The sequence below is a fragment of the Nuphar pumila genome, chromosome 4 (assembly GCF_984573655.1).
Source record: "Nuphar pumila chromosome 4, dmNupPumi1.hap1.1, whole genome shotgun sequence".
Lineage (NCBI taxonomy): Eukaryota > Viridiplantae > Streptophyta > Magnoliopsida > Nymphaeales > Nymphaeaceae > Nuphar > Nuphar pumila.
In genome coordinates this window covers 43,603,631-43,618,739 of record NC_143252.1, presented here as the reverse complement: position 1 = coordinate 43,618,739, position 15,109 = coordinate 43,603,631, and the positions used below count along the sequence as shown (strand labels likewise).

Sequence of the window (15,109 nt, the reverse complement as noted above, 5' to 3'; positions counted from 1 at the left end):
TGACCCATGTCCCATATCATGGAATTCCCATTAACTGAGGTCTGTTTCATTACAAAGATCATAGCCTGCCATGCAGGGGTCTTTGGGCATTTGGCCAACTGCCGCTGCAGGCTACAACAAGGTCACTATTTTTGAATGGCTCAGTCAGCTTGATGAAATCCTCCATATGAAGAGCCTAAAGAATCTCTGAATCTTGGTAAGACTCAGTAGATGCTTGGTGTGCGTGGCTATGTCAAACAGTCTAGGCTGGAGACCTGAGTCAGTCACAAGTGTACACCTAGAACCCACCAATTCATGGTCACAATTCTTGAGACCGATGTCCATTCCTTTGTAAGGTTGCTTCAATGAAGTGAGTTAAATTTGAAAAAATATTAAATTGCATTTATATAATGATGATGTCTTGGGCTATATTTGGATAAAAGAATAAACTGATGAATAAAGAACTCAAATGTCGGTTGTAAGTTTAATGATGGCCCTTGATTTTGTCAATATAATTTGCCTCTTTCCAGTGAAAACAATAGTACATGGAATGCTAGTCTTTATTAACATTCACTTGTACAACTGGTATATTGTTGAGATCTTATTTCATATACATTTGCTTGAATAATCTTTCCAAATTTATTGCTTGAAGTTACTGCTGATGAGGATACTGTGTTACGTGCTCTATTGTCAATCTCCTTATTGGTACTTACAAACGTGTTTATTTTCTTACAGCTGTATACATATCTGGAGACCACATTGGACACGCTGGTACTTCTACCCCAGTTCATCAGGTTCTTTGGGGAGGTTAAAGATCATTCTGGCTCTCCTGGCAACCTTGCTGTCATCTTCCTTACTTTTGGTAAACTTCTTACCGAGATACCTTGAATTTCAAGGTTGCTGTAATTGCTACTGCTTTGAACCATTGTTCTCTCTCTTTGTGCAGTAATTAATTTAGTATTTGCCCTCAGCCTTCTTGGTTTTGTGATCTTGCATTCATCTCTTTTGTTAATCAATACTACAACTATTGAGGTAAATCTTGCTTCATACTTTTTGTTTATTCCTCCCTGGTTTGTTGTATTAATAACATACCCTTTATAGGTTTATGAGAAAAGAACAGCAATCAGATGGAAATATGACCTGGGCAAGAAGAAGAATGTGCAACAGGTAACTGTTAAAATGTATCTCCCAAAATCGTTGATGTAAATATAAATAGAGATACATATATATATATATATTATATGTATATGTATCTCTATATATATAAATATATACATTTATATATATTTTTTATTTTATTTTTATGTTTACCCGATAAGGGTATAATTGTAATTTCCCTTCTTGCGCATATTCCATTTGGAATATGTTGTACTTTTCTTTCTTTTTATTTTTTGTATTTTTATTCTTTTTATTTTTTACATTTTCATAAAAGGTGCATTGGGGGTCCCCCAATAGAGTCGTTGGGGGCCCCCAACGGTCACAAATGTGACCGTTGGGGGCTCCCCAACGACTCCTTTGGGAGCCCCTTGCACCTCCTCTTTCTTGTATAAATAGGGGTGTTCCCCCCTTGTTTTCCCTAAGCTTGAGAGTCTCAAGCATTTGGTTCTTTCTATAAAATACATGCCATTGTGCATGTTTATTATTTTTACGCTTTTGCGTACTTTGTTCAAGTGTTGTGAGAGTGCCTTCATGCACATTTTTTCTATATTATTTGTGCTTGTATGCGTATTGTCTTTTTATAGACAATTTTACATGGTATCAGAGCAAGGTTGATTATTGAAGATCGTGGGATTCTCCATTTTCGAGTGCATCGAAAAACGTGCCTTCCGATATTTGAAGTTTGAAGTGGTGGATCTTTCTTCTCAAATATTTTAGAAGAATCTTGTGCAAAGTTGGTGTTGAAAATATTGTGTTGGTACGCTTTTTCCTCTACCTCTTTACTCTCTAATGGGCGAAAAAGAGTCCCATTTTGCTCTTGGTTTCAAATTAAATGGGTCCAACTATCATGTTTGGGCCGGAAATATGGAGGCTCATATAAAAGGGAAAGGCCTATGGGGATATGTACTTGGCACAATTCCGAAACCGGAACCCAAGATTACCGTAGTAAATGGAAGCGAAATCAAGATTCTTGAGGGAGAAGAAAGAACCAAATCCCTTGAAGAATACTCCAAGAAACACGATGAATGGGAAATGAAGAATTTCAAGATTCTTTCATGGTTTTTCTCATCCGTGGAAACCAAGATTAATGCCAACATTATTAAATTCAAAAAGGCATCGGAAGCTTGGCATTATCTTGAAAAAATGTACACCTCAAGGGATCTCTCTCATAAGTATTACCTTCAAAAGAAGGCTATCTCCCTTACTCAAGGTGAAATGACGATTAGGGAATACTTTGCCGATCTTTCCTCTATTTGGGATGAGCTTGCAATGCTTGAACCAAAATGGAGTGGAGAGGCAATTGAGCTCTGTCACAAGCAACTTGAAGAAGATCGGTTCTTCAACTTTTTGAATGGGCTAAGGCCCGAATTTGAGCAAATAAGGTCATCTCTTCTCTCCTATTTTTCTCCCCCTTCTCTTGAAGATGTTCTCACCAAATTAAGTGGTGAAGAGACTCGTATGAATTTATGTAAACAAGGACCAAATGTTCTTGCGGTCCCTTGTAATATTGAAGAAAATAGTGAGGTCAATGCCGTATCCAGACCCGGAAACAATGTAAGAACCTATCGTCCCCCTCACTTTAAATTTCAAAATCAAGGTGAAAATGGTGGTCAAAGAGGAAGAAGGGACTATAGCAAAACTATTTGTCATTTTTGTAAAGAACCGAGGCATATCAAACCCGTATGTCCCAAATGGAAGAAACTTCTAGCCATGGCTACCACTGGTGTATCGCAGAAGGATGAGGCATCTTCGAGTGGGACCCTTTCTATAAATCAAATAGTGGAAGCTCTTCAACCTCTCCTCAAGGGATCTACCTCCGGTGCGGCCGTATCCACTTTTTCCTCTCCAGGTAAAATCTCTTGGCTTTTGGACTCCGGTGCATCCTTTCATATGTCCCCAAACATTTTTTCACTTTCTGATTATTCAAAAAATGGTTCCCCATCTTATGTCTCCACTGCTGATGGAACCTCTCTTGAAATTAAAGGAATAGGTAATTTTGAAACTCAAGAATTTTCTATTCCAAAAATCAGATTTATACCTAAACTTAACTTAAATCTCCTCTCTGTTTCTCAACTCACGGACCATGGCTGCGATATTAAATTCTCTTGTGATAAATGCTTAATACAGGATCGCCAGTTCGGGAAATTGATTGGGGAAGGCTTTAAAAGAGGAGATTTATACTATATGGAATCTCTTCAAGTTCCAAAAGTTTTGTGTAATGTTGCCCGACATAAAGATATAAATGTGTGGCACAAAAGACTTGGTCATCCTAATATCACCAAGTTATCATATTTACATTTTGCAAAAGACCTATGTAAAAGCTTTTTTTTTGTAATGACTCCATTCTCGGAAAAATGCGAAGTTTACCTTGTGAGCAAAGAACTATGTTCTCTTCTAAAACTTTCGAAATTGTTCATTCGGATGTTTGGGGACTTGCACCTGTTGTTTCAAAAGGAGGTTTTTCTTATTACGTAATATTTGTGGATGATTTTTCCAGATATTCGTGGATATATTTTCTTAAGTTTAAACATGAAGTGTTTTCATGTTTTAAAAATTTCCATTCAATGATTAAGAATCAATTCAACAGCAACATAAAGATTTTTAGAAGTGACTCTGGAGGAGAATATCTCTCCAATCAATTTAAGGTATATCTTGAGGATCACAGAATTATTCACCAAAGGTCTTGTCCTAAAACACCTCAACAGAATGGGTTGGCTGAAAGAAAACATAGGCACATTATTGAGACCACTAGGACCCTTCTTATATCTCAAAATATTCCTAAAAACTTTTGGGCTGAAGCAGCTCTTGCTTCTGTTTATTTGATAAATCGCTTACCATCTAGGATATTAGGAAAAATATCTCCCTTTGAGGTATTACATAAGCTTGAACCTGATTATAATAGGTTAAGAGTCTTTGGATGTAAGTGTTTTATACTTACGGATAAGAATGACAAGCTCTCTCCTAAGGCTATTCCGTGTGCCTTTCTTGGTTATTCCGAAACTCAAAAAGGTTTTTGTTGTTATGACCTTAGAGATGATAAGCTATATGTCTCTAGAAATGTAACTTTTTTAGAAAATGAGAGTGGTTTTGAAAAAAATGTTTCTCAACAAGAAAATTTTGATTACTCCTTATTTGACTTACTGTCTAGTAATGATGATATATCTAGTGATGATGAGGTATCATTAAACCATGATGAGGAAAATGATGCAGATATTGGTGAACATAACTCACTCAATGAACAAGAAAGTAGAGTTTCAAGTGAGCCAATAACCTACTCTCGTAGAAACCAAGACACCTTTAGAAGTGCTATTGATCAATATAGTGAGCTTTCTCCTATTCTTGACCATAGAAGATCTGAAAGGAATAGAAGACCTCCAACTCGTTTTGTATCTTTTGACTCTTTTTCACCCCGATATAGGGCTTGTCTTAGTGCCATTCACTCTTATTTTGAACCAATAAATTTTGAAGAAACTAAAAAATGTATAGAATGGCAAGAAGCCATGCAAAGTGAACTTAATGCTCTTAAAAGGGCAGAAACTTGGGATTTCCAAACTCTACCTATAGGAAAGAAAACTATAGGTTGTCGATGGGTCTTTAAAGTTAAAACTAAGAGCGATGGTTCTCTAGAAAGGTATAAAGTTCGCTTAGTTGCAAAAGGGTATGGGCAAGAGTATGAAATTGATTACGAAGAAACCTTTGCCCCTGTAGCTCGAATGGTTACCGTTAGGTGTCTTATTACTATTGCATCTATTAAAAATTGGAACATTTTTCAAATGGATGTTAAAAATGCCTTCTTAAATGGTGATCTTAACGAAGAAGTGTATATGGATGCCCCACCAGGCATGATAATTCCTAAAGATAAAGTTCTTCGTCTTCGTAAGGCTCTCTATGGTTTAAAGCAGACCCCTAAAGCCTGGTATGATAGATTTACCAGTGTAATGTTGGAAAATGGTTTTTCCTCATGTTATACTGGCACTGCTTTGTTTACTAGAAAATCTAATGCAGGGATTGTAATTTTGTTGCTCTACGTTGATGACATGTTAATTACAGGTGATGATGTTCAAGGAGTCAAGGGTATTAAGTCCGTCTTGACTTCAAAATTTGAGATGTCAAACTTAGGTTTTCTGACATATTTTCTTGGAATTGAGGTTGCCTATTCGCAACGTGGTTATTTTCTATCTCGGTCTAAACTTGCCTGCGAGATTATTGACAGGTTAGGTATTTCTGATGACAAAGTATGCGAAACTCCTGAAGTTGTGGGAGCAAAAATGAAGATTGACGACGGTGTTCCTCTAACCGATCCTACTCCTTACAGGCAGTTGGTAGGTTCTTTAATGTATCTTAGCATTACTCGACCTGATTTGTCACATGTTATACACATCGCCAGTCAGTTTCAGCATGCTCCTACAACCGTTCATATGAGTGTTGTGCTTCGCATCATTAGATATTTGAAGGGAATGGTAAATAAGGGTGTATTCCTATCCTCTTCATCTGAATTGAAATTGCTTGCTTATACTGATTCAGATTGGGGAGGTGACCCTAGTAACCGTCACTCCACCACTAGTTTCTGTGTTTTCTTAGGTGAGTCCTTGATCTCATGGCGATGTAAAAAGCAACAGAAGGTCTCCCTGTCATTCACTAAAGTCGAATATAGAGCCATGACATTTACCACCATGAAAATTGTATGGATTCGAAATCTTTTGGAAGATATGGGAGTGTTTATCAGAGAACCAACAAAGCTGTGTTGTGACAATAAAAGTGCAATTTATATTGCCAAGAATCACACCTTTCACGAGCGAACAAAGCATATAGAGATGGACTGCCATTATGTCAGAGAAGAATACTTGAAGAAGGTCATTGATCTACCATACGTAACGTCTGAGTATCAGCTTGCTGACTTCTTCACCAAAGCTCTATGTTTGCCCCGATTTCATTTACTCCTTTGCAAACTTGCGGTTATCACACCGTAAGTTTGAGGGGGGGTGTTAAAATGTATCTCCCAAAATCGTTGATGTAAATATAAATATATATACTTATATAAATAGAGATACATATACATATAATATATATATGTATATGTATCTCTATATATATAAATATATATATTTATATATATTTTTTATTTTATTTTTATGTTTACCCGATAAGGGTATAATTGTAATTTCCCTTCTTGCGCATATTCCATTTGGAATATGTTGTACTTTTCTTTCTTTTTATTTTTTGTATTTTTATTCTTTTTATTTTTTACATTTTCATAAAAGGTGCATTGGGGGTCCCCCAATAGAGTGGTTGGGGGCTCCCCAACGACTCCTTTGGGAGCCCCCTTACACCTCCTCTTTCTTGTATAAATAGGGGTGTTCCTCCCTTGTTTTCCCTAAGCTTGAGAGTCTCAAGCATTTGGTTCTTTCTATAAAATACATGCCATTGTGCATGTTTATTATTTTTACGCTTTTGCGTACTTTGTTCAAGTGTTGTGAGAGTGCCTTCGTGCACATCTTTTCTATATTATTTGTGCTCGTATGCGTATTGTCTTTTCATAGACAATTTTACAGTAACAGAACTTTCAAACCTCTTTTACATTTCTGTCGATGAAGGGTCAAAATGAGATAAGAATCCATTACTTCGAGGTAGGTAGACAACCGCCACTATGGCCAAATTCATGTTCAGAATGGCTGAGTTACAGAGTATGTGGGTCTACTTGGCCACAATGTAGATCAAAGGATGCTGTTATCTTACCTTAGCTTTCTTTAACCAGCCGACTTTCATAAAACATCCTTTTTTTTGTATTCCGACTAAGATTCTGCTGCAGAATACTTCCAACACATGTATTGGTCAGTCATTCTGGACATTTATCCATGAATTGGATCCAAAGCATGAGAAGAAGCATACGGATTGGTTCAGATCAATATGGAATTATTACCCCACACTCATTCCATTTTTTGTCCTTGGTTGATGATAGTGGGAACTATTTCAAATAATCTGTGCAGCTTCAACTTCTCATGGTCAAATGAATTTAGAAAAGAGAATGGATAGAATTGAATTTGGATTTATCCAGGCACTTGGGATCCTATGGATGAAAACATGTTCTCTGCTGTTTTTTATGTTTGTGTCCTCATTTTAGTTTTTGGGTTGCTCTTGCAGGTGTTTGGCATGAAAAGAGCATATTGGCTTCTGCCACTTTACTCACAGGAGGATTTGGAAAATGTACCTGCACTTCAAGGTCTGGATTTTCCAATCCGTTCAGATGCAGAAGTTTGAGCTGTGTCTGTTGCCAACTGATTGCTTGTGTCATTTGTTTGTATTTTTTGGTTTGTTCTTACAGGTCTCAATGATAATAATTCAGATAAATGCAAATTATTGATTTCCATGCTTCGGAATGGTTCTTATATGTGGTTCCCAACTGCAGTGATCCCTCTGTGGTTGGATAAAAACACTTACCACACGAAGTATTCATTTATCAAAGCCTCAGACCATTCCCTTCTATCCCTTGGGACTTTGCACTTTATAAATCAGCTCTAATCAAAAGGAAGGCCAAGTTCTTTTCCCATGTCTGGATTCAACTCTTACCTGATTGTTATTTCTCTTGTCAAATTTTCCAATGGTCCAGATAGCCCCAATCTAGATGCTATCCCAATAAGTCTTCACAATATATATATTGGTGGTACTGTACCACCATAACTTACAGTAGTACACACTTGATTGTCTTAGATCTAAGCTCCAAAAGCGAAATCTAACCTTCGGATGATGTTTAATATGTTTTATTTGCTATTTTCATGTATTAAGTTGACTCAAATAGGATGTTTTATACCACCCTTATTTTCATGACTTGTGAGCCATTGATTTTTCACCTGTCTCAAAAATTAATCTTATGTTGTATTAGACCATTATGGGGCCTGGTGGATTCTCCCTTCTCTCTCATATATGATACAACATAGTTCGGTTTCTTCATCTCTAAGGCAGAAACAACTTATGATACAACACAGTTCTCTTTGGTTTTCTCACAATTTTCGAGTTTGTATTTCTCATGATACATAAACGAGAAAAAAAATTCATTTTCAAAAGTTATCACATCAAAACTTCTGATAGGAAAAATTTTCTTGTCCTATAGTTTTTTTCTTGGTTCCAATGTGTGCTAACATAAACTTGATCTAGGAAAGAAAAGGACAAGTTCCAACCAATCGTTGGAGAGAGAAACAAAGATGGTTGATTCAGTTATTGGCTTCCTAGTCAACAAGTTGGACAACTTGTGGTTTCTTAGTACTGAATCCTGTGTTCATTCAAGTGTTAGTTTCCCTCTAAAGATTCTTGAGCACTATTTAAGGGAGTGGGTAAATTTGTATTTGGGGGAGAGTTACAGATCATGATTATGAGACTTGTATTTCACAAGATCACATGTGGTGCTCACTTTTGTGAAGATTTGGCTTGTTGGTGTGGAGGTCTGTATTGCTTGCGGAGATTGTTAGATTGGTTTGCAGTATTTGTCAAAATTTTGTGAAAGTAGGCTCTATGGCTCAAGAGAATTGACCATTTATCTATGGTCTTTAATTTTATTCAAGCCTTTCCAAGCACCAGATAGCAAAGCTAATTTTCATTTCCAAAGGACAAAGAAAGCCAAAGCTGCATGAGCACGGCATGCTATATATCATTATTTCATTAGATAGGCACTGGTTGAGACCAACACAGTTGTAGAGAATTCAGATTAGGATATCCATCAAATCTGCATCTGTCGGATTCAGTAGCAAAAAACCAAAACCATACACATCCGATTACAGTCATATATGGTTTCAGTCTGACTAAACAAAGTCTAATTCGGCCGGGATAAAATCTGATCCATTGATATCCCTAATCTTGTGTGCAGAAAACAGCAACAACCAAGGTGAGGATGCCACAACAGCAAATTCAAATAATATCCACCGATTTTTTTTAAGTGGTAGTCTAACTGATTATAAGTGGAGTCTTTATTTTCTACATCTCGGAATTCAAAGTTGGGAACGCCATTGGGGAATTTGATTTTGACAAAAGTGTAATCTAATAAAACAAAGAAGCTTTTTGAGATGGAAATCTGCATAAAGTGCAAAAAACGTACAACAATTTTTAGTTTCTTTAAATTTGCTGTTTTTCTTAACAAGATCGTTGTTTATGACACTCGTAAAGTTTTATGAGAGCCATATTAATTTTTTATAAGCAATACTAGATAATAGAATATAAAAAAATGTATTCTTTTAAAGGTGACGCCGTTTGTGGTCACTATGCTCCCATTATAATGACTAAATTGTGAATATAAAGCATTTTTTGTTGTATAAAGTGAGCAATTTCAATATCCCAATTGGTTTGGTAAATAGATCACGAACTCAGCTCACTTCCAAACATTACCAGGTCTATGGAACAAGGAACAACTTCTAGGCTTGTTTGGGTCACCATCCTGAATGCTATCCATTATTCAATTGGGTCTGTTTCCAAGTTCAGGGCCAGACCTCAGTTCAACCTGTTGAGACCTTATAAATGATTCAGCAGGTAGCTGGACAGTGTATATATGTGCTTGCGCGCGCGCACACACACACACACGATCAATGCTATTGGTAGGTAGGTAGTATTGATGTAGCCATTCAGGAAAGTAGTTCTTGAAATCTGCAGATTTGATACCAGAAGCGGAAGCTACACTAGATTACCTAAGAATAATTAGAGATAAACAAAAAATACAGGAAATAACTGGACTTAACTGGAAATTTAACAAAACTGGAAATCAATCCATAATCCAACTCTGATCCCGCCGGTCTCTCAGCCTTTTAAAGATGATTTTATTTTTAAATTTAATCAAAACAAACTACCTATTATGATAACCTTCTAAAAGATGAAATTTATCCTAAAAATGTGGATATGATACAGTGATTCAAATAGAAGAAGAGTAATGCGCTCATTCTGCCCCGTTAGCCCCCTTCAAAAATCATGGTTTTTGTTTTTTTTTATATCTAGCACCATAGATGTGATCTATAAGTTTTGTTTAGTGGGAAACGGCTTTTGGATCACCGGAATCTGACCTCTGAACAGGTTTTTTCAGTGATCCAAAATCAATGGCTATGAAAGAATCAATTTTTTCCGGCTCATAAAAGTACTTTTTTTGTTTGTTGAGAAAACATGATCCAAAAGGCAATTCCCACTAAATCGAGCATGCTAAACACATCCATCATAAAACACTTCAAGCCATGGGGCCTAACGGGACAAAACCAGAAAATAGGGCTTAATATGTTCAGTTCTCATAGAAAAAAAAACCAGAAAACTAAAATACAAATGGATTTAAATTGATTCTTATGGACCCAGTAGTTTCTTAACTTGATCTAAATGCTACGTGAAATGTGAGTTCTGTTGTCAGCTTTTCATTTAGGGGCCGTTTGTTTACACAGGAGGTGAGGGAATCCCCTTTCATGTGAAAGAGGCTCGTGATTGGAAAAACCACCTCGTGCCTCTTTTTCATAGGAAATGATTTTCTTACCTCCTCAAGGTCATGTTTGGAAGCAAAAAAATGGTAAGAAAAAATGCAAGTATGAAAGAAAAAACAACTTTTTCAATTATCCCAAACACGAGAATTTTTGAAAGAAAAGTTTTATAAATAGTGTGATTTTTTATATAAAAACTTTCTCCACCAGAGGGGTGGAGGAACTTTTCCTATCAAAAATTCTTTTTGATTAGGACCACCATTTACCCACAATACACCTCATCCCACGGGCTGCCGCAGGAAAAGCTTCCTCCTACCCACCACCATTTTCAGGTCTCTCTCTCTCATTTCATTTTTTTCATGCTACAAAAACAAGGAAGTTTTTTTTATGTTATATCAAAACTTCTCATAAGCAAAATTTTCTTTTCTGTGAGAATTTTTCTTGCTTTTAGACGTGAAGGGTAGAAGTGATTTCTGTGAAATGATCAGAAATATGAAGTACCCAATAGACCGCTTTGTAGGCACTGCATTGGCCCAACATTTTTCCAGTGGGCTGTTTATTTCACGCCAGCAGAAAAGGCTGCCATTTTCATTCGAAAATGACTGTTTTTCTAGTGAAACAAAAGGACCCTTAAAAGATCTATTGCTTTTCTTTTCTGATGACAAAGTTTCCTGCCGAAGTATGTAATCTCTAGGTGGAGTAACCTACACCCCAAGCCTTTACTAAGCCCACCAGTTGAAGGCACCCGCACACCCAGTGGGAGTCGAACCTGGGACAAAGGGGTCAGAGATCTACTGTGTTTCATAAATGTGACTGAAAAAAATAGACATGGGAAAGATGCTGACCTGGAAAAATAATAGGGATGAGTATGTGATATCTTTGGCATCATCCAAACATGACAGAGTTCATGAACTCCAGCGAGTGCAGGTGAGACAAGACCAATATTATAATTACTTATAAGTAGAAAGATTGAAGTTCACAAACTTGGTCGGGTTTCAAATGAGGTCCAAGCCTTTGGATTCCTCAAGTTGAATGTGTTCAATGTGATGGGCATACATTGCATTCATGGCTTTATGGCATGGTATCACTAAGCTCGGGCTGGTCCTGATTCGGGACCCTGGTTTCATCCAGATAAACTTTCCTCGGTGGCACCGGCCGCAAACAGAGTGGCTCGGATGCGAGGAACGAGAACAGGATCATGGTTGGGGTCCCAAACATGACTAGTCCCACTGGAACCAACCATTGGTGAGACTTTGCTTGATGGAATTGAACATGCCAGTAGACCAAGATCCAAATTCCAAGGGCTAGAGAGAGAATGGAACAAAAGAAAGCCACTAAAACCTTTATGAGACGTCCAGAGTCTTTCACTTCTCTTGCCTCCATGGACGAAAACCTTGAATCAAGATTACCCAAATGAATTCATGACAGCTAATCTTGTCAAGGAATAAGTAGAGAAAAAGAAAATGATACTGAAAGAAAAGTATTTGTGTATAATAATCTTTTAATTTTGTCTTTTACCTTTGTATGTGATTACATGTGTTGAAGATGAGCCCTTCAATCTGGCTTGGCCTACGTCGTTGGAGAAGCAAGCCCAAGTCTCATGAACCAGAATGGTCCCCTACTCTCTTTCAACATTCTATTCTTTAGCCATTCATGTTCTCACATGTTTTGATGGGATGAATATATTTTTTTATTTTAATAAAAAGGTAACACGCCATCAGAGTGGCGTAGCAGAAGTGTGGTGGGCTCATATCCCATAAGTCCCAAGATTGAAACCTGGCTGGTATAGTTCTTATAGAAGGTTTCTGTTTTTTTTGGACTTATAACCCGAAGAAACCGCACCCGGCATGAAGACCTTGTCCACTGGCTCAGCCTACCATATTTACAATCATCGTGCCGGCAGCGTAAAACTAAGAAGCTAAGACCCCTGCCCCCGGAGCGTATGCTACGCGTTGGCTTGCGCAGAGGAGCGGCACCCACGAGAATCGAACCATGACTGCCCATCTAGCAGCCATGGCCCCCACCCTACTACGCCAACCCCCCCTTGGGGCATAGAAGGTTTCAGATTTACTCTTGACTTTTTTACCCTCGACAATCTTTTATCAAAAAAATACAAAAGAGGTAAGATCAATGCTAATATCATGGAATTTGGACTTACAAACTTTCTATCTCTCTCTCTCAAAGTCCAATACAAAAAACATTGAATATACACATTTGGATTAATTGGGAAACAAACTTTCCTTAACCCGCTCTCTCTCTCAAAATCCAATACAGATAACATTGAATATACACATTTGGATTAATTGGCAAACAAACTTTCCTTACTCCTCTCTCTCTCTCTCTCAAAATCCAATACAAATAACTAGGGGTGGCAATTTCTGACACGACCCGCCAACCCGACTCTTAGGCGGGTTCGGGTTGAGCTTAAGCCAACCCATTTAATAAACGGGTCGACCCGCGTAACCTGTTTATTAAACAGGTCGGGTTCGGGTTGGGGGTATGCCAACCCGCCAACCCGGCTGACCCGTTTAATAAACGGGTTAGGCGGGTGGGTCAACCCGCCAACCCGTCTGCCCGACCCGTCAACCCGCCAACCCGACCCGCCAACCTGAAAACCCGTTTACCCGATCCAACCCATTTATTAAATGGGTTGGCGGGTCGTGTCGGGTTACCTGTTTATTAAACGGGTCGGGTTCGTGTTTGCCACAGCCGACCCGTTTAATAAACGGGTCGGGTTCGGGTTGAGGTATGCTGACACGCCAACCCGACCCGATTGCCACCCCTACAAATAACATTGAATATACACATTTGGATTAATTGGCAAAACAAACTTTCCTTAATCCTCTCTCAAAATCCAATACAAATAACATTGAATATACACATTTAGGTTAATTGGGAAACAAACTTTCCTATTCTCTCTCTTTAGGGATAATAAGACACGTACAATTCCAACCTTAAATTAATGATACTTCACCAATTGTCATACGACTCATACTATACTGAATGTGGTAATGACAATGATAATCCTTTTAGAAAGTAGTGGCCCTATCTGCCCTTTGTGTTTTATGCCATCATCTAAATCTTGAGATGGTTGGTGAATTCTTGTTCCACGAAGACATTGGTATATATTAGACTATCTGGATTCAATCCATGAATTGCGTCCACACATGAGAGAGACCTCTCCCACAAGGAAACTAGTTTAAACGTTGGAAAAGTCTTCAATCATAAAAAAGCTAATCAAGAAGAAGTAAAACAGGAAAAAGAAGATAGTTCTTTAATTTTGAAAAGCAAGTTGGGGCTAGTCTAACCACTAACCATTTACACAATGATACCATGGGATTTGAACTTGCAACGTCCCAACACAAGGTGACGTGCACTAGCTGCTCTTACCAGACAAGTGAAGCCCCCCGTTGGTGAAGGATTGTGTTGTCCCGTTTATAAGTCCCTAGTGCACGTAACTATTCATACCAATGCAATATGAAGTTTTCAAATAATGAAAAATCCTTGATTGACAAGGAATCCTTAGGCGAAAAGGATTTCAATAGGGAAAGGTTATTAAACCAACATGTACTCAACAATGCCTATTTAATGAAACCTCCTCTCTCTGAAAATCGATGAGAGAGAAAGAGGAGATAAACTTTACCCGTCGACGTAGCTTGACCAGCCAAAGTACATTATCTGTGTTCCTTTGTGCTTGTGTGTGTGCTCTTTCAGTATCAAGACTTTGGTGCATTGATACCCTAATAGAAGGGGTGGGCACCCTTGATGAAGAAGACCCAGCTAAGACTAGGCCCAAAGTGATGTGAATGAAAGCTAATTAAACTGCTCGTGGGGATCATGTTATTTCCGTTCCTGCTTCTGTTGCTAACAGAAAAGGTTGCCTGCACATCTGAAATACGCGGTTCTCCTGAAGAATGAGGTTAGCCTGTGGCCATTAACTTTCATTTTCTTTCCCTTTCCATACTATGTAAATTTTGTCCTAAAGAATGTAAGAAGTGGTTGAAGGGAGGAAAAGTCTAATGTTCTCTTACTTCATTTTAGGTATTGCCAATGCTGTGTTGGTTCCCTCTTGCCAACCTGCTGTTAAGAAATTATTAAAGATCCTATTAGTGGATGACTTGTAGCCCATGCTCCAAAAGTTCAGGATGTCTTACTAAGCAGAATGACTAAGATTTGGTGAGTGAGTTCCAATTATTCATCATAGCACCAATTGATATTATATGTACTTTTATGAGCCATACCTCTTGTTTCACAGAGTAAGGTTGATGCCTCGCTAAGTTCAACCTTTACATTTGATTTAGTAAATAATTTTTACAATTGTAAACATCCTCCTTGGTTAATTTTAATTAGTAGCTTTTCTGCATCTAGATTAGAACCAATTTGAACTGGACAAAGCCATATATATATATATATATATATATATATATATATATATATATATATATATATATATATATATATATATATATATCCAGGCATGCACGGATGAACCAGAACCAATGTGCAGTTCCACTCATATATAATCAGCCTGATATCCA

The 15,109-nt window shown here is 37.7% G+C and overlaps 1 protein-coding gene across 1 annotated transcript in view; it reads left to right on the top strand.

The window, feature by feature from the left end:
* The window catches only part of LOC149840122 (putative protein S-acyltransferase 12), a 63,282-nt gene extending 55,778 nt beyond the window's left edge, over positions 1-7,504 (top strand). The window contains exons 4-7 of the mRNA XM_090004346.1: positions 715-841; positions 926-1,011; positions 1,081-1,146; positions 7,279-7,504. Coding sequence (XP_089860472.1) covers positions 715-841; positions 926-1,011; positions 1,081-1,146; positions 7,279-7,395 — 396 coding nt within the window. The 3' untranslated portion in view covers positions 7,396-7,504. The remainder of the gene's footprint in view (positions 1-714; positions 842-925; positions 1,012-1,080; positions 1,147-7,278) is intronic.
* Positions 7,505-15,109: the final 7,605 nt, after the last annotated feature.